General features: G+C 40.5%; 2 protein-coding genes across 11 annotated transcripts in view; one reads left to right on the top strand and one right to left on the bottom strand.

The window, feature by feature from the left end:
* The window catches only part of arhgap12a (Rho GTPase activating protein 12a), a 120,832-nt gene extending 110,749 nt beyond the window's left edge, over positions 1 to 10,083 (top strand). The window contains exon 15 of the mRNA XM_053227452.1: positions 9,956 to 10,083. Within this exon, the coding sequence (XP_053083427.1) occupies positions 9,956 to 10,055 (100 nt within the window). The 3' untranslated portion in view covers positions 10,056 to 10,083. The remainder of the gene's footprint in view (positions 1 to 9,955) is intronic.
* The window catches only part of zeb1a (zinc finger E-box binding homeobox 1a), a 33,869-nt gene continuing 9,280 nt past the window's right edge, over positions 2,087 to 26,675 (bottom strand). For 3 of the 10 annotated variants that reach the window (XM_026925909.3, XM_026925911.3, XM_026925910.3), the window contains exons 2-10: positions 23,063 to 23,224; positions 22,900 to 22,947; positions 22,477 to 22,614; positions 22,137 to 22,339; positions 21,381 to 21,486; positions 19,423 to 21,122; positions 18,663 to 19,271; positions 18,323 to 18,500; positions 2,087 to 5,646 (exon numbers count right to left, since the gene is read on the bottom strand). In XM_026925909.3, the coding sequence (XP_026781710.2) occupies positions 5,075 to 5,646; positions 18,323 to 18,500; positions 18,663 to 19,271; positions 19,423 to 21,122; positions 21,381 to 21,486; positions 22,137 to 22,339; positions 22,477 to 22,614; positions 22,900 to 22,947; positions 23,063 to 23,224 (3,716 nt within the window). In that variant the 3' untranslated portion in view covers positions 2,087 to 5,074. The other 7 variants (XR_008300640.1, XR_008300639.1, XR_008300641.1 and 4 more) reach the window with 7 other exon arrangements.

Raw genomic sequence — 26,675 nt, forward strand, 5'->3', positions numbered from 1 at the left:
ACGCAGCTCCAGGAGACACCCATTTTCGCCAAACGTGATTTTCCGTGCCTGGTCCAACCCAACACCTAAATTATTAAGACCAGCAGGAGTCGGCTCACGTGTGCTTCAAACTTGACTGTTAATCCCACGCTCAATAATATTATTAATAACAATAATCACACAGCACATGCTGTTAATACAATTCATCAACAGCGCCCCCAAACACACACACAAAATATGGCCAAAAGTTTGTGGACACTTGACCATCCTGTTGAACATCCCCATCCAGCTTTTGTCCCCATTTGCTTGTATAACAACACTCTTCTGGGAGGGCTTTCCACTGTGGGGAAGAGAGTGAGGGTCAGGCACTGATGTCGGGCAAGGAGGCCTGGGGCACAGTCGGCATTCCATTTGATACCAGAGGTGTTCAGTGGGGTTCAGGTCAGGGCTCAGGGAAGGGCAAGTGTCTGAAGAACACCAATCTGAAGAACACCATCCCAACTGTGAAGAATGGAGGTGGTAGCAGCATGCTGAGGGTGTTTTGCAGGAAACGTGACTGGCGCACTTCAGGAAATATGTGGCATCATGAGGAAGGAGAATTTTATCGAAATAATGAAGCCGAACCTCAACCCTGACTTGAATCCCATAGAAAATTTGTGGACTGAGCTGAAAAAGCATATCTGTGCAAGGAGGCCAAAAACTTGACTGTTACACCAGTTGTGTCTGGCCGCTTTGTGTCCCAGGGCGCCCTCATGTCTGTGTTACTTTTTGGCTCTCCCTTTTAGTTATGGTGTCATAGCTAGTCTTGTCGGACTCCCTGCTTGCACTCTGCATTTTCCTTAACCATTACGGGACAATAAGCACCCCCCCCCCCCCATCCCCATCCCCCCCCCCCCCCCCCCCCCGTCTCTCTGTCAAGCTATACATGCTACTCCTGAGACACCAGTGATCCTGACCCCTTCTGCTCTTCAGCCCTGCCTGATCCATCCTGACATCCTACCTCTGGTTGGAGTTCTCATCAATTGAAAATCACTCGCTGCTGCTGAAGGTGGCCCCACATGGACAGCCTGATGATCATTGAGATTACTGAGGATGGTCCCACTTAAAAACAATGAAGATGGCTTTGAACCACAATTCATATGAACAGTTATGCTATGATGGCTTAGGACTACAATTGATATTATAGCGTTAGGACTGCAATTGCCATGAACAGTTTTGCACTCAAGTCTCCATCAGTGAGCAGTGGATAACAGCAAACAGACTACATGTGAAAACTGTAATGAATTTCCTCATTACACAATTGCACTATTTGACCATGTAGTACGCAGTTATAAAAGGGATTTATTTATAATTGCACTATCCGTTGTCACCCAGATGAGGATGGGTTCCCTTTTGAGTCTGGTTTCTCTCAAGGTTTCTTCCTCATATTGTCTCAGGGAGTTTTTCCTTGCCACTGTTGCCTCTGGCTTGCTCATTAGCGATAAATTCATACAGTTAAAATTTATATCTTGAATGTATTTATTTCTGTAAAGCTGCTTTGTGACATTGTCTGTTGTTAAAAACGCTATACAAATAAAACTGAATTGAACTGAACTGAATTGAATTGAATTTGGTTTAAGTTCAAGCAAATAAAAGGCAATACCACCAAATACTAGCAAAGTTTATGTAACTTTCTGATCCACTGAAAATCTGATACAGTAAATACAAACTGAAATAAATGTTTCTTGGCTATTATTTTGAAATCACCTCTTATGGAAAAAAATAGATGTCATAACTGACTCACAGGAAATGTATGGTAACTGAGACTGAATATATCATTAGCCTAAGTGTATTTAAACTTTTGTCCTCAAGTGTATTAACTGTGTTTTTTTTTTTTAACTGGTCACTTTATAGAATGTAAAATTCAGCATAATCTTCCCAGACAAGTACACATGCAGTCTCTAAAAATTACTGATAGATTCAGACAGGGCTAAAATCCCAGAGATAGTCCAGTAATAAGTACATTACCCCATCTCTCATGTAAAACTAGTCAAATCAGAATAAGATTTTAGTACAAACTATACTATTGCACATATGTGTGGAGAAGAAAAACAGGAAATGGAAAATCTTACTAAAAACATCACTGTCATTGATATTTTAATACTGATGGTAAAAATACACAATATACATGTGCATTGATGTAAACACAAACATTAGAAATAATACATCACAATGAATAATACTGTAATCTGTAATGGTTAAAACAACATTAAACACACATTCACACCCTTCTGTCTGACATCAAGTGCACTCCTTCACTAGAATGTGTTCATTCTTTCATTAGCTATGTTTCCATCCAAGGATTTTTTTTTTTGCGAAAAAAGGTTTAGCGCATTGAAATGCAAATTATTGATAAACGTGTTGACATATTCTTTTTCGTTTAACTTTAGTGCATAAATTCTATGTCGATACTTCAAATGTTGTGAAAAAATAATATGGAAAATGGCCTTCATGCAAAAATAAATGTGTCACATGACGGAATTTATCCATTCATCAAGGGAAGAATTGGGTTGTGTATGCCATCCAGCACGCCGTAAACCTGTGGCACAAGAAGCGGCAAAGAATTACGGTATGCACTTTCATTGGCCTCCGCTACACTGGACAGCCGGATGTAATGCCGGATTATTTTTTATTTTAATAGCTGTGCACACAGCATATACATGTTGATGGACGGTCGTTTTACTAACCCTGAAATTTCCCCCACTACTCTGTACTCAGCACAGGTTGCCAGCTTGAACAGGGCGATGGCAATCTGCTTTCACATCGCAACCGGTAGTTGGTGGCAACCTGCGATGCATCAGGCGCAACATCAATTTATTGTCTCAATACTCTCTCCATTTTACAAAGATATAAGGACATGTGGGATGCAAAAGATATACAATTTGCAATATACACAAAATTATGTAAAGGAAATGGCTCAAGGGCAGATTTCTTTTGCAATACACCAAAACTTATGCGAAAATTTTTTATTTATTTATTTTTTTTTAAGGATGACATCACGCACCATTTTATCTGTAAAAGGCCAACTGGATGTAGACAAGCGGGAGACAGAAAATTTTGCAAACCTTTTTTTTTTTATGCACTTTGTCAATAATAGAAAAGCGCAAAAAGTGGATGGAAACTTGGCTACTGTCACATTGTCATTTCTTCCTTCCTGTAACTTAATCTGAATGCTTATTGGCTCCAAAGCAGTAGTGTGGGGGCCAGTGCCTTTATTCCAGTCGTGACCAATTCACTTGTGCCACATTGTTAAGTAATTACCCTTAGGTAAATTACTAAGCGTAAAATAACTAAGCATAATTAAGTCTAGTATTGCTTCATTAGTGGGAAAAATACTTTAGATTCATAATGGCCCTTTGATGGTAAGATTCCAAACCACTGGCATCCACACCATTTCAAATAGAAACGTCATACTGCTCTGAGCCAAAGTAAGCAGCCATAAGTATTCACAAGGCCAGAATCTGAACAAATGTAAATCCAAACTATAACACAGTAACAATCAAAAACTGTCTTCATGATTTACTTCACCATCATAATAAATGGTAAATTTGTCTATTGTTTTTTTAAATGTCACAAAAAAATTCTAAAACTGGCTTAACATTAGACAAGTCAAAATTAAACTTAATTTGGTTTCTCGAATACTTTGTCAAAGACAACACATCTAGACAAGTTTTAAAATACTTCATAAATTGGCTTTAAAATGGTTTAATTTGTTTATGGATTAGGGAATTAATAGGAATGAATGGCACATACAGCTTGGCGGTCTTGCATAAGGCTGGCAAGGGGTTCCGCAGAACCATTCATAGTTCATCTATCACAAATTAACACATTAAGAATTCACTAATGCTAAAAGTGAAACAATGTGTTCTCATATAACTGCATATGATAAACTATCTGATCTGCAAATCTAACAGTTCACATTACTTAAATACTTGTATTATAAATGGCTTAAAAATGATGGTTAACAAACTAGTACAAATGGTAAATTAACAAGTGTTATTATTTTTAATCTCTCTAAGTACATGTTCTGAGGAGGATGCTATAAAATTAAAAGATTATATAAGCTGTATTTCTATAAGTACTTGATCACAGAACTCTCTGGACCTCTGCTGCACCCTTAAGTGAATATAATTCTGTAAAGGAGGAGAGCTAACACTGGTTTTGAGTTTGTGACACACAATTCCCTGACTCAAGTGTTTTTAAGCTGTGTCATTTTCCTACATACTATACCACAGAAAAGTGCACTTTATAGTATGTATCATCTATAAAAAAAAAAAATCACCAACATAGCAAAGATGACCACTTCATGAACTTTTTTCATGAACAACTTACACTGTAATTATTATTTAAACATTGTCCAATTCTTTTTGCACACATTATCATTTAGGAGTGTTTACACAAAATTAGAATTGAATATGGATTCCAACCAAACATATAATTTATACCATATATATAATAATTTAGCTGTTTAATGGATTACATATATCAATTACTTTTTATCTTTATAGATGATCCCATGGTATGTAAGTGCAAACATATTTCCTTCATACAGACACAAAAACAAAAATGCTATGCTAACACTGGCTGGCCTAATTAGAATAAAAATACTGAATGGTATTTACTTGAGGCATTATGTATCCATAAATAAAATCATAAAATGTACCTACAGTGCATCTTAGTTTTTATCTAAAAGAAGTACTAAAATATTGGTAAAATACTGATTTAGTAAACTTCACTGGCAATAAAAATGTGTAGAAATGTCACCTGACTGCAGATGGAACAATTCAAAGAAAGTCATCAGTAACAATAACAAACAACTGGACATTGAAGTTCAGTAAAACTTTTCAGTTGAATCTGGTTAATGAAATTTAAAATGTTCTGATTTGTTATATAGCTAGCTTACAGACTGCTGCAATTTGAGGATCAGGCACACCTGTGATTCATACACAGTAAATTAATAACACAAAATAATCCTTCCAAAGTAACTCACTGTCTTCTAGAGTCAACCAAGGGAATCTTTCACAGAGCAATATAGAGTTAGTAGAGAGAAACATCATTACTTGTTTTCTACAGTGTCATTGAACACATCATTTTCCACTGGTTTCCCTATTTCCTCCTCTGTTTTGCTGTCAATCATGTCTTCCATGCCCAAAGTCTTCACCACTTCATTTTCCAGCATATCCAATTCCACTGGGTCCTCTTCTGTCACATGTTTTTTCTCTCCACTCCCCCCATCCTCCTCCTCTTCATCATATTCCTCACCAACCCTGACCACTCTTATGTCACTCATGTCAAAGTCAGAAAAATCTTCTTCACCATCTTTTTCTCCTTCTGCTTCTTCATCATCATCGATCTCCTCCTCAGGTTCGCTCTCCCTCTCATCTGAGTCAAGCTGTGAGGGAGGTGTAGATGAAGTATTATTTGGCTCTGGCTGGTCATAAACCTCCTTCTTGCAGTAGGAGTAGCGATGGTTCATGTGTTGGGAGTAAGAGCCGGAGTGCGAAAAGCGTTTGCCACATTTATCACACTGGTATGGTTTCTCTCCGGAGTGTAGTCGTGAGTGCTCGATTAGGTGGTGCTTGTGTTTAAATGCCTTTTTACAGACTCCACACTCATGAGGACGTTTACCTGTATGGTGACAGTGAAAATGCAAATTTGATATATATTCCACAACAATGCTGTACTAATATCTTCTACACTGTTTAATAATAATGGGTTTACTGTGAGATTATATGTATTTTTGAGTGCATATAGACCAGCTTCCTGTTCAATGACTTTTGACTGATAAGCTAAGTAATCAATTTGTGTTGAAACTGATTACTTAGCTTATCACTACATTTCTACGTTACACTAGACTCAACAAGTTTGGAATCAGTAAAAACTTTGTTTTGCCGCTTTAGAAAGAATATATACTTTTTATTTTATCTATGTACCATTAAATTGATTTTAAAATATAGTTAAGACATTATTAATACACTATATGACCAAAAGAATGTGGACACCCCTCCTAATTATTGAATTAAGGGATTTCAGCCACACCCACTTGTAAAAGGTGTATAAAATCAAGCACATAGCCATGCAATCTCCATAGACAAACTCTGGCAGTAGAATGAGTCATAATGAAGAGCTCAGTGACTTTAAACGTGGGGCTGTCTTAGGATGCCAGCTTTGCAACAAGTCAGTTCGTGAAATTTCTGCCCTGCTAGATCTGCCCCAGTCAACTGTAAGTGCAATTACTGTGAAACAGAAGCATCTTGGAGCAACAACAGCTCAACCATGAAATGGTAGACCATGCAGACACACAGAACAGGGCCACTGAGTGCCTATTCCACATAAAAACCACCTATCCTCTGTTGCATCACTCACAACATAGTTCCAAACTGCCTCTGGAAACATCAAGAACTGTTTGTCAGCAGCTTCATAAAATAGCTTTTCATGGCCATGCAGCTGCACATAAGCATAAGATCAAAAGAATGCCTGCCACTGGACTCTGGAGCAGTGGAAATATGTTCTCTGGAGTGATGAATCACGCTTCACTATCTGACAGTCTGACAGACGAATCTGGGTTTGGCAGAAGCTACATACCGGAGAATGCTATGTGCCAGCAGTAAAGTCTGGGGCTGTTTCTAAGGGTTTAGGCCCCTTAGTTTCAGTGAAGGATAATGTTAATGCTACAGCATACATTTTAGACAATTGTATGCTTCCAATTTTTGGTACAAAAGTTTGAGGAAGGCACTTTCCTGTTCCAGCATGACTGTGCACAAAGCAAGGTCTAAAAGACATGGTTGGACAAGTTTAGTGTGGAGGAACTACAGTGGCCTGCATGGAGCTCTTACCTCAACCGCAACGAACACCTTTTGGATGAATTGCAATGTCGACTGCGAGCCAAGGTTTCTCGTCCAACATCAGTGCCTGACCTCACAAATGCTCTTTTGATTGAATGGGCACAAATTCCCACAGACACATTCCAAAATCTTGTACAATACCATCCCAGAAGAGTGGAAGCTGTTATAAGGGGGTGCAACTCCATATTAATGCCCATAGTTTAATATGGTTGCACAACCTCAAATAGCTTTGATAGTCAGGTCTCCACATACTTTTGGCCATATAGTGTATTACAAATGACTATTACTGCTGAAAATGACTGTTTTATATTATTATGAATCAAGTTCAACAACCATTACTCCAGTGTCTTAAAGGTAAACGCCTTATGATAACGTGTTATTAGAGAAACCTTTGTAAATGTGTTATCACATCTGGTGTAAGAAAATAATACCTGCTTTACGGTGTAAGGAAATAATGCTTGCTTTATTAAACAGAATAAGAGGGTTCAGACCCACTTATTCTGTTTAATAAAGCAAGTAAATTATCGTTCCTTGGATTGCAAGGTATTGTAATTTCTTACAATTTCTTACAGAGTCTGCTGGTAAAATTGGTTTTGGGTTGTGATCTCAACCCAGACACCTCAGGTTCCTCTCTCACTGTTAGCCTGATAAGCTATTACTGCAAATATCCCAGTCATCATAGTCACAAAGAATGGTCTGGCCTCAGTTTCCCACTTACACACCAAGATGATAACCAAATCAGGAAGTTGATCAAATTATAGGATGGGAACTGGAGTAGATTAAAAGGGACCATCTCAGTCAAAAGGATACCAAATGTTTACATAATTCCAGTTCAAGGGGTATATATTGTAAAGGTTTCAGATGCTCAGGGTTCAGTCTGACTCTGGTCAATCCGAGGTCCTTTTCACATGTGCCTTGCTACTGCTGTTATTGGAATAAATATATTTTTTTCCCCCTTACACCTGGCGAGCCCCCAGCGATTGATTCTCCAGAAAAGGAAGAACATATAAGAACATATAATTGGTTCTTTCGGTTTACACTGCTGCTTTTTAGGGAAAAAATGCTATTGGTTTCTTTATTTTATAGCTAGCAGGAGGAGTTCAGATACAATTCCACACAATTCTGATAAAAGATTGTAAAGTAACTGAATCAGCCCGAAGTACTGTGGTAACAAAGTTGTGATGAAACTTGTGTTGTAGTGAAGCCAACGTACAGTGGCTCAAATTAAGTTTAAAACTACTAAATCCAAAGGTATTGTGGTTTGGGCCACGTTTTTAAATTAGTTAAATGTTGAACTGGTGTTGTTCTGAGCCCAATGCGCCATGGCTTGTTTTGTTTGTTTGTGCGTTTTTTTTTTGTTTTGTTTTTTTATCTAAGTTTAAATCTAGTAAACCTGAAGTAATGTTTTAAACTAGGCTAAGCTTTTTTGGTTTCCTATTTAAATTATAAAGTAAACCCAAAGCAGTGTGGTTTATGCCCAGTGGACCATTGTTTAAATTTGAATGTTTTACCCCATGAGAACTTGACAGATACAAAGAAGTTTGACATAATTTTGACTTGTAAAAAGTTTGTATTTCTGTTCAAAACACATCAAATAAATACGTTGAGTTACAATATCTGCTTTATGTAACCTGAAGTCATAAACAGTTGAATTGCTGTATTGTGTAAGCATTTAATAATGGCAGATCTGGTTGTTAAATACATTACCAAGCATGGTTGACAGGGAATGTGCGATGAGATTGAGAATGCTATGGATGATCCCTATCCTGATCCCAAATTGAGGAAAGAAATTTCAAGCAATTTTTTCCACAATTAATGTTCTAAAGAAGTGGCTAAAAAGAGTGGAGGCAGAGAAACAAGCTCTCACAAGTGAAAAGAAGCTACGGCACTCTGTAAGTTGATACTGCTGTAAAATGACCAGGTTATTTTAAGGAAGGTTAAAATAACTTGGAGGTTATTTTTAAGGAAGAAACAGGGCTGGTGAAACAAGAAATTGCTAAAAGCACAGAGTGAGTCACTTAGATCTTCTCTGGAAAAAACAACAGCGGATCAAAGTCAAATTCCAAAATTCAAATTCAAATTCAAATTTTACTGGTCACACACAAAACCAAACTAAGTATGACATGCTGTGAAATGATTTTTGTGACTGTCCGATGGCAGGATCTACTAGCATAGAAGTAGAATAAATAAATAAATAAATAAATAATAATAATATAAAAGATATTGGACCTCATAAAGTGCAGATATGTGCAGTTGTATGTACAATACAATGCTGTGCAACGTTAATCTAAGGTAGCTGAATTGAAAAAGCTAACATATATAATAAATATTTATAAATACAGAATAATATGGGTATATTAAATGTAGGAACATAAGGGGTGTGGATATCGTGTAAAAAAAAATTCCAAGGTCTAATTACTAGGTGTTGTCCTGGTTGAGGGCCTGAATGGCCTGTGGGAAGAAGCTCCTCCTCCTTCTTTTTGTGTTGGCCTTTAGGGAGTGGAAGCGCTTCCCTGACCGCAACAGAGAGTAAAGTCCATTGCTCAGATGACTGAGGTCCTTCACTATCTTCCTGGCCAGGGAGCTCAGTGTGTATTGTGTGCTCAGCTGATCGTACCACCCTCTGGAGAGCCCGCCTATCCTGCTTGGTGCCGTTTCCAAACCAGGCTGTGATGCTTCCCATCAGGATGCTACCGCTTGTGGAGGTGTAGAAGCTCCTTACCACCTTAGAGGGAAGTTTAAAGCCCCTTAACCATCTAAGGTGGTAAAGACGCTGACAGGCCTTCTTCACCAGGGTGTTAATGTTGACAGTGGAGTGGCTGGCTGCTTTATGTCCCAGACATTTGCCCTTATGTCTGTGTTAACTTTTGGCTCTCCCTTTAAGTTATGCTGCCAGAGCTAGTCTTGCTAGAGTCCCTGCTTGCACTCTGCACACAATGTACATTTTTTTAACCATTACATGACAATGGACAATGAGTATACCTAATAATTTGGGTTTGTCTCTCTCTCTCTCTGTTTCTCCTTCTCTCTCTCTGTCGATCTACTCATGCTACATCTGAGATACCTGTGATTCTGACTCCTTCTGTTCTCAGGACCTGCCTGATCCATCCTGATGCCCCATTTCTGGTTGGAGTTCTGATCAACTGGAAATCACTCGATGCTGCTGGAGATGGCCCCATACGGACAGCCTAAAAATCAGTGAGATTACTGTGGATGGTACCACTTAGAAGCCATAAAGATAGCTTAGGAATTGCTGGAATTGCTATGAACAGTTTTGCTGTGATGGCTTAGGACTGCAATTGCTACAAACAGTTTTGCACTCAAGTCTCCATCATTGAACGGTTGATAACTTCAACAAAACAGACTTCATGTTAAAACTATGATAATTCAGAAATAACTCTGATGCTTGTATTCATAAGTTGCTCATAGGCTCTTAAGTTCCTGGTTACAAAGTTGCACTTTTTTGACTATATAGTATACAGTTATAGAAGGGAAATTATTTACAATCCACTCAGATGAGGATGCATTCCCTTTTGAGTCTGGTTCCTGTTAAGGTTTCTTCCTCATATCGTCTCAGGGGATAGCACCTCTCCTGCTTTGTGCTGAAGTCTACTATCAACTCCTTGCTGACGTTCAGGAGGAGACTGTTTCCTGGCACCAGCTCTCCATACTTTTAATCTCCTCCAAGTAGGCCTGCTCATCATTATCAGAGATCAGGCCCACCATAATAGTGTCATCAGGACACTTATCAGTGGTGGTAGAGTTGGAAGTGGCCACACAGTCATAAGTGTACAATGAGTACAGCGATTGTTACTGAGGCAGGCGGGCTGGGGTTTCTTTGGGACAGGAATGATAATGGACTGTTTAAAGCATGTAATGTAAAGCAACCACTTTAAATGTAAAGCATTTACTGACTGTGCCAGGGAGAGGTTGAATATGTCCGTGATTACTGGTGCTAGCTGGTCAGCACAGGCTCTAAGGACACAACCTGTGTGTTCACTCTCCTGAAAGCCTTCCTCACGTCGTGCTCCGAGATGATGAAAGCATTTCCCACTGACATGCTCCGAATGCTGCCATTAGCACTGTCAGTGCTGTGAGCACTGCTAGCACTGTTAGCACCGCTAGTGCCGTTAGCCCCATTAGCGCTGTTACCTGCAGCTGTAAGGTGGTCAGCTCGTCTGCCAGAGACACGCCAGCATTCACCGTTGTAGAGGACGGTGTTTTATAGTCCGTTATCATTCTCAGTCCCTGCCATAGGCTCCTAGAGCCACCCTGTTGGAACTGTGACTCTAGTTTCCTCCTGTAGTGCTGCCTCGCCTCCTTCACCACTCTGCGCACTTCGTAGGACACAGCCTTGTACACGTCTGGTGTTTCCGGTAGTGAGCCACCTGTTATAGACAGTGGTGAGAGACTTCGGAGCATCACAGAAGGTTTTATCAACCCACAGATTCTGGGAAACGTAAGGAAGAAACCTTCTGAGGAACTAGACTCAAAGGGTGACATGATAAAATCCTCATCTAGGTGACAATGGACAGTGCAATTACAAATAAATACTTTCTATAACTGTGTACTACATGGACAAGTAGTGCAATTGTGCAGGAAATTCATTACAGTTTTCACATGAAATCTGTTTTGTTGAACTTATCCACTGCTCACTGATGGAGACTTGAGTGCAAAACTGTTTGTGGGAATTGCAGTCCTAAAACTATCAGGGCAACATCCAAACATCCCAGTACACCACAACACTCTATGCCTGTGAGCTCTCCAGATCTGCTCCTTTACCTAAGAAAAAAACTATTCACAAAAAGACTTAAACACTGAGACCATTTCTGAGCACCAAACACTAATTGGAAGGCTGCTCCCTAACTGTGGGGCTTTGTAAGAGAAAGCTCTACCTCCTGCTGTAACCTTCACTATTCGAGGTACCAACAAATAGCCTGTACCTTTTGACTGAAGTAGGCATGGCAGATCATAAAAGACCAAAAGTTCTTTCAGGTACTGTGGTGCAAGACCTTTCAGTGCTTTATAGGTCAAGAGGAGAATTTTATAATCAATGCGAAATTTGATTGGGAGCCAATGCAGTGTGGATAAGATAGGCGTGATGTGGTCATATATTCTGGTTCTAGTAAGGACTCTTGCAGCTGCATTCTGGACTAACTGGAGCTTGTTTATGCATCTACTGGAACATCCAGACAGTAAGGCATTTACAATAATCCAACCTAGAGGTAACAAAAGCATGAACAAATTTTTCTGCATCATGTAGAGACATTATATTTCTTACCTTCGCAATATTTCTGAGATGAAAGAAGGCTATCCTAGTAATGTTATCTACATGATCTTCAAATGAAAGACTGGAGTCAATAAGCACACCAAGGTCTTTTACTGCTGCACATGATGAAACAGAAAGGCCAACCAGAGTTACTATGTAATCAGAAAGCTTACTTCTAGCTGCATAGTCCTAGTACGAGTACTTCTGTCTTGTCGGAATGAAGTAAAAGAAAGTTAAAAAGCATTCAGTGTGTAATGTTCTTTACACATTCCTCAACTTTATTAAGCTGTTGTCTGTCATCTGGCTTTGCTGAAACATACAAATATGTGTCATCAGCATAACAGTGGAAGCTAATACCATGTTAACAAATAATTTGCCCAGAGATAGCATATATAAATAAAGAAAAAAGAGCAGAACCCTGTGGAATGCCAAACTTTACCTTAGTATGCATAGAAAATTCACCATTTACATCTACAAACTGATAACGACTGGTCAAATAAGACCTGAGCCAGCAGAGGGCTGCTCCCTTAACGCTAACAACATTTTCTAGTCTATCAAGGAGAACAGTATGATCAATGGTATCAAAAGCTGCACTAAGGTCAAGCAACACAAGCAAGCAGACACAACCCTGATCAGAGGCCAGTAGTTGGTCATTTACCACTTTAACCAGCACTGTCTCTGTGCTATGAAGAGGCCTAAATCCTGACTGATTTTCATCAATGTTATTCCTATGTAGGTATGAGCATAACTGCTGTGCTACAACCTTTTCTAGGATCTTGGATATAAAAGGGAGGTTTGATATTGGCCTACAGTTGGACACCTGACCGGGGTTGAGGTCAGGTTTTTTAATCAAGGGTTTAATAACTGCTAGTTTAAATGATTTAGGTACATAGTCACTGCTAAGGGAAGAATTGATTATTTTTAGAATTGGTTTGATTGCTTCTCGGATTATCTGTTTGAAGAAACATATAGGTAAGGGATCTAGTTGATGATTTTGATAAGGAAATTAGTGAAATTAGTCCATTTAGTTGTTATATTATTATCCACAGGGTTAGTTATAAAACTATCTGGTTTTAAATTTATAGTCTGAATTTTCTGCCGGATATTTTCAATTTTGCCATTGAAAAAATTAATGAAGTTATCGCTGCATCACTACATCTGAACATGTCCCAGTCTGCATCATCCTGCAAAACAGCCACCAATTGTTCCGTCCTCCCTCTGAACTGGAGTTTCCTGTTTCAGCCTTTGTCTGTATCTAGGCATGAGGAAGATGGTGACATGGTCCAATTTCCTAAACGGTGGATGAGACTGTACCTTACAACTTTGAATGGAGTGTGGCAATAGTCCAGGGTCCTTTCACCCTGGTGAGGCAGATGACATGTCGCACCAGCTGGCGTTTACTATCAGACACACTCCACCTCACCTTCATTTCCCCAATTCCACTGTCCTGTCCATGCAGTGAACTGAGAAGAACTCGATCAGCTGGAAGGCGTGGTCCAGTACCATTGGGTTCAGTCATGCTTCAGTGAAGCAGAGGAGGTTGCAGTCCCGAATGTCTTTCTGGAACTTTACCCTGGCCCTGAGGTCATCAAACTTTTTCTCCAGAGACTGGATGTTGGCTAGCAGGATCTTAGGCAGGGGATCATGTTGTGCTTGAGCCCTCAGCCTCTTCCTGACGCCGGCCCATTTCCCTCAGGGCCGCCGCTTCAGGTCATGTCCTTTGTTCCTCCTCAGGCTCTCACTCAGCCAGTAGGACACCAGTATTAAAAACAGTGATAGGTGAGTGGATTGTAAACCAGATTTCTGCTGTATCTGGTAATAGCCGTGGTGAAAAGAAAAGAGTCAAAAGTAAGGGAAAGTGCAAAAAATAAACGAAAACAACAAAATGTGATCTGAGCAGGCGTGACAGCAGCTGACCATGTTGTAATCTTCACCATGCTCAAGATGCCTTCAAATATGTTATGAATAAACTTCCAACTAATGCTCCACACATGCTCCTGATTATATAGGCATGAGTGATCGCCTCCAAAAATATTCTGCTTTGCATACTTCTCCATACTTAATAAATTTTTTAATTATATCTGGAATTTATATATTTCTGTAAAGCTGCTTTGTGACAATGTCCATTGTTAAAAGCACTATACAAATAATTGATTTCAGAGACATCCAACAGAGTTTATGTCAAATCTAGAGTATGTGGTAAATCTATACAATTTGTCTGATTTGGATGCATCTTTACTGCTTATGTCTTGCCTTCCTCATGTTCTTAACAGAACAGCAGACAAAGACATGGAGAGAGACTCTGCTCAGACTTCTTAGGACTGATTTAGTTAACTGGAGAAAAACAACCGAGGTGACAATGCAACCAGGGGCGCACCCTGTATCATATGCATCAAAGTTGTGGGAAGTGTTTGTTTACAGTGGAACGTTAAATGCAACCCAGCAACACCTCACATTTACGTCTGCATTAATTCCGCAGACTAGTCCATATATGCATACCATACTATAAAAGGAAATAATTTCAGAAATGACAAAGCACTTCAATTTGACCACTCAGAAAAGAGCTTTAGAATTGAGAAATCTAGTTGCTACCTCAGAAAGCAGACAATGAAAGAAGAAATTTTCTAAATCAGTCTGCAATTTCCATCACAGACCCAAAAGTTTTTTTAACAGTTAGTTTAGGGGAAGCTGTAATTTGTTATAAAGGTGGAAAGGATAGCCACAAAGCAAGACACTGCACAGACAACAGGAGACCCAATCAACGTATTGTTTGTTGTGCATGTGGGAAGATGGGGCACACAGCAAGACTTTTCACACACACACACACACACACTTCACACAAAAGAGGTTTGGCATATCAAGACCGCTTAAGAAATTGAGCAGTTTAGAAACTGAGGTGAGATTGTTGAAAGGACAGCAAGAAGAGGAGTCCACACATACCTTGTTAGACACATTACTGCTTGGACAGCAGGACTGTAGATCAGGCATAAGTAGTTGCTAGCTGAACTGAAGAAAATGTTTGATGATTTGGAGAAGGTTCATAATATGTTAAATATAACTTCAACAGTTAAATTTTTCCATGTGACTGATGATGTATATGAGGAATGTATATATGTACATATGGGGACAAAGGGAGGGGCAACTCTCTGTTTGTATGTGCCTTTAAGTTTCCATCAAACCCAAACAGACCAAGGAAAATGTAGCTGTGGGTCCTGTCCTTCTGAACCTGACATAATGGACTTCATAGGTCAATGAACAGCACAAGAAGGCGATAGCAACCAGTTCGAGAGAAGCTAGAGGAGCTAACAACTCTCCAAAGGAAACCCAGTCATGGAGGAAGTTTATGAGATTCATGGATGGCATTCCCGGAGCTACTGTAACATCCACTATAACAGATCATTAAACAGGAACTGAGAAAAAAAGAATTATTAAAAGGCCCTTGTAGGCAAGCAAGCTCTTCCCACATCCACACTTACAGAAGTGACTGAAGGAGGAAAGGAGGTTGTACAGGACATTTGCACAGTTGCATTCACACTGTCCATTAAAGTCAGTTATATCACAAATGAAGGAAATTATTGTACAGGGTGTATAGTGTATGATGACACTTCACACACACACACACAGGATGTCACCTTAACAGTGATTTGTCTTTGATTTTACCTTGTGTTTTCAGGTAAACTGTCTTTTTGTGTATCTTGTCTGATTTTAAATCATAATTTCAGTTTCACTGTTACATAGCTCTTTTTCGATGTGATGTTTCCAAATGTCTTCCTCCCCAACACAAGTTTATTTTCAAAAGCTTTTATTTCAAATTTAAGATGGATACTGTATGCCATTATTAATTTGATGTGAGATTCAGTGACGGGAAATTCTCCCTAAGGCAGGATGGCACTACTACTGGGCATTCTTTCAAATGAGAGGGGTCTGATTTTATGTGATTCTTTATGGCCAAAAAAGCATCAAAGTGGGTATACATAAGAAATTACAGAGTCTGCTGAACAAGTTGGTTTTCATCTGGTGTGATTTCAACCCAAACACTTCAGGTTCCTCTCTTCCATGTCTTAAGACTGCCAAGCTTTTACCACAATATCCCAGTCATTGCAGTCACAAGGAATGGTCTGGCCTCATATTCCCACTTATACCAAGATGTTAAATCAAATCAGGAAGTTGAGCCAATTATAGGACGGGAACAGGAGTAGATTTAAAGGGACTATCTCAGTCAAAAACATATCAAATATTTACATGTGGGTTATAATTCCAGTTCAAGAGATATATACTGTAAAGGCTTTAGATGCTCTGGGTACAATCTGGCTCTGGTCAATCAGTGGTGCTTTTCACGTGTGCCTTATTGGAATATAATAAGGCAAACCCTACAAACAGTTGCACAATCTATCACAGCATTCCTCTCCTAGCAAACAGGTAACTGAAACTTGTTGTGTTGAAGTGAACCTGAAGTACAATTCAATTCAATTAATTCAATTCTATTTGCATAACGTTTTTAACAATTGACATTGTCACAAAGCAGCTTTATAGAAATATCTAAATTCAGGATATAAATTTTAAATTTATGAATTTATCCCTAATAAGCAAGCCAGAGGCTAGGGTGGAAAGGAAAAACTACCTGAGATGATATGACAGTGGTTTAAATTAAGCTTAAAACTACTAAACCTGAAGTAGCGTGGTCAGACTAGTTAAGTGTTGACCTGGTATTGTCCTAAGCCCAATGTGTCCTGGCTCAGTTTGTTGTTTGTGTTTTTTTTTGTTTTTGTTTTTTTTTAGGGTGATGGGTGATAATTCCTCTTCAAGAGGTATATATTGCAAAGGGTTCAGATGTCCTGGATTCAGTCTGACTTTGCTGAATCCAAGGTACTTTTCATTGTGTGTGTTGCTACTGCTGTTATTTGAATATATACATTCACATTTTTCACCAAGTTCGAAGAAATCCATTTTTTCCCCCAATTTCAATTCTACATTTGAAAGTGACCAAAATAAAACTTATTAAGAAACTTAGCAGTATTGTACACTATACGGCCAAAAGTTTGTGGACACCTGACCATCATACCTTTCTCAAAATTGCCACAAATTTTGGAGCACACAATTTTATAGCATGTCTTTGTATGCTGTAGCATTAAGATTTCCCTTCACTGCCTAGCCCAAACATGTTCCAGCATGACAATGCCCCTGTTGGCCCCTTGTTTCTATAATTGATGCCCAATTGCAACTGTATCTTTCTTGAAAGAAAAAAAAAAAAAAGACAATAAAAAAAAATCTCAGAAAAGAAACATGACAATATATTGTTGGTTGCAAAATGAAGGCTATTACATGTGTCAGATTGCCAAGAAATTTAAGATTTCATACAAAAAGTGTCTGCTACTGTCTTGAGAAAAGTGGGCAAACTGGATCTAAATAAGATCTAAATAGATTTAAAAAAAGAAGTATAAAGATCAGGTGCACAACCGCACAAAAAAATACTGCTCTACAGGTCCTCAACTGGATGTTTTCTTAAATAGTCATATTTAAATTGTCATATTTAGCAAATTAAAACAAAAGATTCAAACAGCATAGTATTTGGACATTAGATAACTGCAAATCAGTATTATGAATGGATGAGTCTAATTTGTGGTGTTTGGATCAAAGAGAACATATTTGGGATTTGACACCTTCTGTCAAGCATGGTGGAGGCAGTGTAATGGTGGCAAAGTGCATATCCGACATTACATCCAGTGTGGCCAGTGCTTCAAGTATGCAAATTTCATCATGCAGCAGAACAAAGATCCACAGCAAACTGGTAAGATATGCAAAAAATGTTTGGTAAAGAAACAGGCAGCTGACATACTGTCTTTAATGGCCTGGCCGGCACAATCCCCAGATCTCAAACCTATTAAGCTCTTGTAGGATGAGGTTCACCATATGATCATAGAAAAATTATCTACAAGCCAGCCTTACCTCTGGGTCAGTTCCATTCTGTCGTAAACAAAGACACTTCTTAGTGATTCCAAACTTTTGTACACTAGATTACATGTCCACTTGTAAACCACTAGTGGTCAAATAATCTATAGCCACTCTTGCTTATTAGCATCAATTCTCCAACCGAGACTCCCTGTACATATGGTGACAATTTGGCCTACAATTTGGCCTGCAAAAACCTTAGTTTTTTTCTAAACTCTACCTTTGACATTTTTAAATGTACCTGTATGTTCATATTTGTGACGTAGTAAAGAGCTGCTCTTCTGGAAAATTTTGTCACATAGGTCACATGCATACTGGCCACCAAGCATCTTCCTCTTCTTCTTGTTGGGGGAGAGGTTGCTATCATTCAGCCCCTCCCAACCAGACACGGATTCATCTCCAGCATCAGTCTTTTCCTTCTGAAAAAATAGGCAGGATGGTCAGTATGCTGAGGATAAGCAGTGAAATTCTATGGTTATGTAAGAAGGCACAATATTGGAGAATTAAGAGAGCCAACAAGACTTTTAACATAAAATCATATAGAGGTAATGTTTCACTTGATAAGTCAGATGCTTTCTTACCTGACAGCCGTTGAGTACTGTTCCCTGTGTGCCTGTGGATGGTGGTGTGGTGATGGTGTTAGCCTTGTTGCTGGAGGAAGTGGTGGTGTTAGCCTTGCCGTTAGTGGAAGGGGAAGTGTATGTGTAGGACAGCTGGGGAATGAGGATGGTGCGCTGTTTGGTAGAGATGGCAGTTCTGAGGCAGGGAATTCCACAAGGCTCTGCTATGGCAACCAGAGTTGGCAAAGGTGTGGCTATGATGTTTATCGGACTTGTGGTGGACTGTGTCACATAAATGGTGTTGCCATCCAATGTGTCCTTCTTGAAACATGTGAGATTGAGCGGTTCCTCTTGGGTGGGGACAGATGACTTGGTGGCAGACACCGCAATGGTGACAGAGGTGTTACCATTACAACAAGAGGACTTTGGGAGTGAGAGATCCAAAGGTTCGGCTTGCCCTTTCTCTTCCAGATACTCTGTCTTTATGATGCCGAGATCATTTGTTGAGACGTTTAGAGGAGGAGGGTCACTGTTCTTGCCCACTGATTCCTCATTTTGAGGTTCAGTTGGAATGTGCAGGATTTGGGTCTGGGTGTCCATACTGAGCTCTAGTTGAGAGTTTGCAATAGTCTGTGAAAAAAATTTAAACTGTGTAAGGTTTTGATTAAATAATCATTGAGGTTGTCTATATGAATGCTAATATTGGATATGGAATATCTGATTTATTTATGTCAAGAGTTAGAATTTTAAAAGGCACAACAGTTCAGTGTCCTGTGATTACCTGTTGCCCATTCTGGGGATTTTCAGGGTGGTGGAGTAGTATGTTCTTTAAGCGCATTCTTTGAAACCACCTACTGACCACATCCACAGGCAAGCTGACCAATTCTGCAACTCGAGAGAGCTGCTCTTCACTGGGGTGTGAATCTTTGCTGTATGCCTCAAGGAGGGGCAGGAGACTCTTCACTGGGGGCTGATCTGCACTTCTAAAGTTTCCCTCCCCCAGCAAAGAAGAGAGAGACCTGTCAGATCCTTGTTCATTGCTGTTGAGACAATTCAGGATATCAGTGCTGCTGGGGCTGTTGTCACAAAAAAGACATGTAGCATAATTATGGAAGCCATCACCACAAACAACACTTCTGTGAGCCATTGTTGAATCACTCTGAGCCATCATTCCCTCTTTCCTTTCTCTCTTCTTTTCTCTCTCTACCTGTAAAGCTTTGGAACATTCAGTCTTAATCTCAGACTCTGTTTCAGTTTTGAGCTGAATTCCTTGTAGCACAGTGGGCCTCAGATCTTCAGGCTGGCAGTTGTTCCTAGAGGTATTGGTCTCTTCTGCAACCTGGTTCAGCTCAAGTGAATTGTGTTCTGTTGCCATGATGGTACATTCTGGGGTTGATTTCAGATCCGTAGTTCCTATAGTTGGAGTTACTTGTGGGTTCACGGCTGCTAACTGTTTCACCACCAGGCCCTGAGACCCACTGACTGTTCTTAAAAGCAACAATGCTGGTTGTGTATGCTTTGTCTGTCCGGGGACCAGCTTTGTGACCTTTATTATGGATGCTGCTTTATTTGGAGCAGCTGACTGTGTGGATTTAAGTATACTTATTTGTGCAGGTACTGGTCTAGGGGTGGGTGGTTTTTGGATTGGAATGACATTTGGCTTTGTTGTGTTAGTTTGTGCCACCTTTGGACGTTGTGTTGAATTCACCTTTCCCACTTCTGCTGGAGCCATATTTGGCTCTGGCACTTTTGCTTGGGCCACAGTTTGATGTGGAAATGCAGACTGTGCTGTGTTCAAATCTGATGTGCTAATTTGTGGATCTACACTATAGTTTATGATAATTTTGGAATTTCCATCCTGATCCAGCACAGGGAGAGAGATTGCAGAAATCACCTGCAAATGGGGATGGGGAGACTGCACAAGCATTGCTTGTGCTTGTGGCTGCCCTTGATTAACAATCTTACTACTAGCTCCATTAGCATTTGAGTTAGCCACAGCCTGCCACATCATGTTCCCGTCTACTGCCACTTTCAGCATGTTCTGGAGGTCTCGTAGGTTGATGCTAATTGGTTGAACTAGACCCACAGTAGGTAGAACTAATGTCTGTACCACACCCTGAGGAGCAGCAGACTGAACAGAAATTCCACCCCCATTATTAGTAGTGCTGGTAGTGGTGATGGTGGTTGTAGTAACAACCGATGTAGTTCTGACAGGTTTAAGTTCATGCTCATCAGGCTCTTCTTTAATCTTCTTAGGAGGAAGATGTTCCTCTAAAGGTTTGTTATCAATGTCAACTTTCTCCCGCAAGAGGATACGTGTCGGGTGAGTCAGAGTAAGAGCTGCTTTGACTCCAGGAGTGTGAGACAAGCCGTTAACAGCAGGGGGAATTGCTACACACTTCTTACTGCTGATATGAGAACTGTAGGAGCCGGAGTGGGAGAAGCGCTTCTTACAGTTAGAGCACTCATAAGGCTTCTCGCCTAGACAGAGAAGGAGGAGGACACTATCATATTTGTTCATTCTGCAATCACATAGCACACACATGTAATTCAATTTGGCCTGACTCAAAAAGCAACCAAATTTATAAATGCCAGAGAAAAGCTGCAGAAATAAAGTAAACCATCCAGCTTAACTCAACCTGTTAATAAGTCTTTCTGCATAATGGAGCTTATGGTCTGTTACTTGGTGTACAAACCAAATAACGCAAGTAATACAATGGTGCTTTTGTGGCAACTAACCGCTGTGGATGCGCAGGTGTTCCTTTAGGTGATGTTTATATTTAAAGGCTTTAGAACACTCTGTACATTTGAACTTTCTGTTTCCTCCTGAATGTGAAACCATCCTCTGAAAAAGAGAAACAGAGAGAATTCAGAATTCTTGTAGGTCTTACTTTGTACTATGTTTATTTTGCATTTATGTTCTAGGATGTCTATATAGACAGATTTCAGAATCTAAAATGTCTAGAATGTTTTTGTATGCTGAAGCATTAAGATTTCCCTTCACTGGAACTAAGAGGCCTAGCCCAAACCTGTTCCAGCATGACAATGCCCCTGTGCACAAAGCGAGGTCCATAAAGACATGGTTCATCAAGGTTGATGTAGAGGAATTCAAGTGGCCTGCACAGAACCCTGACCTCAACCCCAGTGAACACCTTTGGGATGAATTGGGATGAACTCCTCGCCCAACATCAGTGTCACTAATGCTTCTCTGGCTGAATAGGCAAGATTCTCAAAAGAGTGAAAGTTATTATAACAGTGATGTTCAACAAGCTCATAGTTGTGATTGATAAGGTGTCCACATATTTTTGGCCATATAGTGTATGTATAATGTTGTAGGACACAGGCATTTGAAATATCTGTTTGTGTGGAAAAATATATATTGAAAAATTGTTGAGGTCTCTTTGGTGTGGTTATGTGCACGTCAAATACCTCTTGGCTATATATTCATGTCAAGTTTCCAGTGCTTATGTAGGGTTTAAGAGAGGTGAGATATACCTGCTCTCTTCCATTTTTGTGAGCATTCATGTGTCGGTCAAGCTGTGTGCGATAGGTGAAAGTGTAGCTGCAGAGAGAGCAACTGAAGTCATCCTTGCTTTTCTCATGACGCAGTTTGACGTGCTCCTTCAGCGATGTGTGACGCTTGTACCCTCGGGAACAGTATGGACATGAGTGGAGCTGAGAGAACTCATCAGGAGTACCTGAGAGAGTAATTCATATTATGGAGATATTTGCTTCTTTTTTTGCTTCTGAGCTGTTACATAAAAAGAAATTAAACACAATAGAAAAGAAAGAAAAAGAATTAATTAATTGGGAGAGCTTCTACAGCAATTTGTACCATTCTCATCATGGACTCCTCTCTCTGGCATGCTCTGTTCCACCTCTGGAATGTCTGGACAAATGACCCCTGTCTTCCCCTGGCATGGGGTTTCATTCATCTGACCTTCTTCATCCTCTTCATCTGTTACACACTCCTCTTTTGTTGAAACACACATGGCAAAATAGGTCAACACACACACACAATTAGAAGAGAGGCAAGCTAAGAACGAAATGGGCACACAGGTGTTATTACTAACTGTTTTATATTATAAGCACCTGATTCTTCAAAGCAACCAAAACACAAAAGTATCCATTCACTCAGCTCATTTCAACCTTCACTATGGGAGTTTCCCATCTCATAGCACAGATTAAAAGCTTCCTACATTTTCACGATCCTCCCTGTAATTGTGTGCACAGCTACATGAGTATGCCAATTGCTTACCTTTGACCCTTATTTCCTGTATCAAAGCATCAGGCCCCAGGTTGCCATCTGTACACATCCCAGACAATAATTTATAATTAATTTATATCATAATTATATTTTATCATTAATAACTCATTATTATTGGTTATTGTGTAAACAATTGTTTACTTTATTCACTGACCATTCAGTGTGTGTCCCTTGTGTAGCTGCTGTGCTGCACTGAGCTGGAATACTGTTGGCTTTTCCTCTGAAACGTCAGGAATACTGTCTTCCTCCACAATCTGGAGTTTATCTTCATCATCAGAATCTGAAGCTGCTTCTGACACATTTGAGAAATTTCTCACTGAAAGACAAAGAGGGAGAGAAATTGTGTGGGATTACTTTTTCTACCTGAAATGAATTGAGAATTACCTAGGCCCTACCTTTCAAAAGCACAAAAGGACTACACAGATAGCACAAAAGCAATGTCAATGCTACAGCATACAAAGACATTTTAGAACACTGTATGCTTCCAACTTTGTGGCAACAGTTTAGGGAAGGCCCTTTCCTGTTCTAGCATGACTGTGCCCCTGTGCACAATAGAATGGGATGTCCAATCAGCTCTTATAAGTATGATGGTCAGGTGTATTCTGTACATTTCCCCTGGTACACTTGATGGGAAATTCATTGCTAAAAGCCTGTATAACAAGGTTGACTGTGTGTGAGTCATTAGCACACATAATACTTCCTGTACAGACAGTGATGTGGAAATAGATGAAGCACATCTGGTACTGGCCAGATGTTACATGTACACATCTTTGCAATTATGGACGGATGGTGGAGTCATCAAACTGGAATACTGTATAATACATCGTCACAAAGCAGCTTTACAAAAATAAATACATTCAAAATAAATTAAATCAAAATAAATTGTAAATGTGTAAATTTAATTTTTTGGGGATCTGACCTGTATACACTATGTAAATGGAAACCTTTTGACTCTTTATCTTAAAAAAACACGACAACAACAACAACAACAAAAAAAAACAGGCAAACATGGTAAAGACACCTGGACACGTACTTATGCACATGCAGAACACTTACCACAAAGTCACACAGCTTAGTGGCTTTGAGTGGCATTCACCTCTCAGTCCACCACTATGTGGGGTTTCCCTCAGCATGCTAAGCATCTCTTAGCATTGCCCATTGTCTGATGAACCATGGGCCTGTGATACCTGCCACAAGCATGGTCAAGTGGTTCTCCCTCACCATACTAAGCTCTACACCACTGAATTTTCAACGGATGTCAGCTGGATTCTGCAAACATGCATACACAGGCCAGAGTGGGTCTCCCTCTATTTGGGTGTGCCTTCTTTTTGCTAAAAACCTTTAAGCTATGTATTCTCCGATAATCACGTGCCCTATGATCTGATGACTAGTGGGCCTGTGACCCTACTATACACAGAGCTTCAGCTCTAAGTGATTACCAGCCGTGCTGCAGAATTTGCATTCATGCAGCCAGTGTCTATGTCTAAGCTATGTGTTATTTGCCTCTGCACTGACAGTCTCAGAAACAACCTTCATGGATGTCTCCTGTGACACTGTGAGACAGCATCACTCCAAGCTGCAACTATCAGCTCCTTTGTGTAAGAGCTGATCGAAACCTTACGCCTGGCAGTGGGACACCTAGGACAAGACACAGAATGGCTCTCCACAATTTAGGTTTATGTATGGCAACAGATGTGGTTCACACAATCCACACTTTCAAAAAATTCAACAAAAAGACAAACCAACAGAAAAGGGTCCATCACAAGCTCGTGGCTTTTGCCCTGTGTCAAGTTCATTCTCTGCAGCGTGGGTGTGTGTGTCTGTGTGTCTGTGTGTTTCTGTTGCACAATCTGCCAGCTATATCACTCACTTTCTTTCTGGTTATGGCAGTCACTGAATGCACAAAGAAACACTCATAAATAGACTGGCGGTACTAAGACACAGGTCAGAATAATCACGTTACCTGCCAACTCAACCCGCTTCCTCTCCATCTGCAGCTGATGCTCAACCATGCCCCTACTGTCACAAACCCCCACCACCCGCCTCAGGTTGGGGAGCCACCCAGCCTGCATTTTGGGTCTGAGGTAGGCCACAATCGCTGGTGTCTCATCAATTTGGGGACGCACCTGCCCATGGCCCAAATGGAAGCCCAGATACCGTACTTACACCCATCCAACTGTCAAAAAAAAGAGAGCCGTGCCTAACTGATCGAGCAGTTCACCATTGCGTGGCATTGAGGATGCATCAAATTTAGACACTACATTGACTTTTCAACAAATCAGCCTTGGTCACCAAAACCACAGGGCTGCTTCAATCACTGTGTGTCTCCTTGATTATGCCCGTGTCGCGCATAGCCTTTAGTTCAACCAGAACCACGTTATTTTGTGTTCAGGTAACCAATATGGCTGCATACAACCACAAACGGAGGAGACTCCATGTTTTGCTCTACGAGGTCCATGCAACTGGGTAAAGACAAAAACATAACGGAAAATCCCCCTGGCAACCTGTGTTCTCTGGGATTGTGAGAGGTGGTCTCCACAAGTGACCAGCGTGAATTGAGCCACACTTTTTAGACTTACGTCCAGTCCCAGCTCTTCCCTCTCAGGTACCACCATTGCCAGAGCCACAGGAACCACCTCTCTCTCCATGGTTTCAGGAGACTGAGGTGGTATATTTGACATGCACCGCCTCTATCTGTATTTGACATGCACCGCCTCACCTGACCTCATGGTCGACTTCTGACGCAAATTCTCCTGTGTTAGGTGACTTAAGGTGTAGAGTTTTGCTCTCAGGTCTTTGGGGTTGCTGGCGGATTCACAAGCTGACATTCGCGACATGCTGCGCACTACCTGCGAACATTACCGCAAATGCCCAGCCAATAGAAAAGGGCCATGAGACGGTTTAGTGTTTTATTCTGTCCCATATGCCCAGCCATGGGATTATGATGATGCAGGGAACAGGAGTTCCCTACGGCTTTTCAGTCCAAACAATTCGGTCGTCTCTTCCATGGTTTGAGTATACTGTGTCATTCAAAATAACCTATCCTAAATAACTGAAAAGTACAAGTGGGATAGCAGAATTTAATGACTACTGGCACCATTGGATACTCATGCACACACCTCAAAAAAAAAAGGGGGCTAGGGGGCCAGTTTTGGGGCCGTGGCACCTCGGTTACGGGGAGCTGGGGACCGGGGACCGGGGAGGAGTAGGGAGAAGAGAGTGAGAAAAAAAGAGAGACATCTGGACCAGGAACCGCTGCCAATTGATCCTCTGCCAGTTGAAATGATTCATCCAGGGCCATGGGCCGGTGGCACTCGATCCAGTCCGCAATTCCAGGCAGGAGTTGAATCATGTATTGCTCCAGTATCGCCAACTCGATGATCTGTTCCACATCCTGCTCCTTCGCCATCAACCACTGGCAACAGGAGTCCTTCAGCTGCTGCATATAGGCAAAGGGGTGGACAATGTTAGGGAGCTGTAGCAGCTTCTGGAGTGCTCGCTGGCCGTGCGGGCTTCAAAAAGTGATTTATGTTGGGTTTGGTGGAGGCTGGCGAGGGACTTTATGATCTTGCTGAGTGGGGAAGCTTCTGTGGCAGCATCTAAATGTTTCAAAATCCCAGATTTCGGCACCACTGTAGGCAGGCGGAATTTTAGCAGAGCTCTGGGCTAACATTTATTTACACTGCGCACTTTCAAAAACTCAACAAAAAAAGACAAACTAACAGAAAAGGAACCATCACTACCTTGCAGCTTTTACCCTGTTCAAG

This window comes from Pangasianodon hypophthalmus, chromosome 21 (genome assembly GCF_027358585.1).
Source record: "Pangasianodon hypophthalmus isolate fPanHyp1 chromosome 21, fPanHyp1.pri, whole genome shotgun sequence".
NCBI lineage: Eukaryota > Metazoa > Chordata > Actinopteri > Siluriformes > Pangasiidae > Pangasianodon > Pangasianodon hypophthalmus.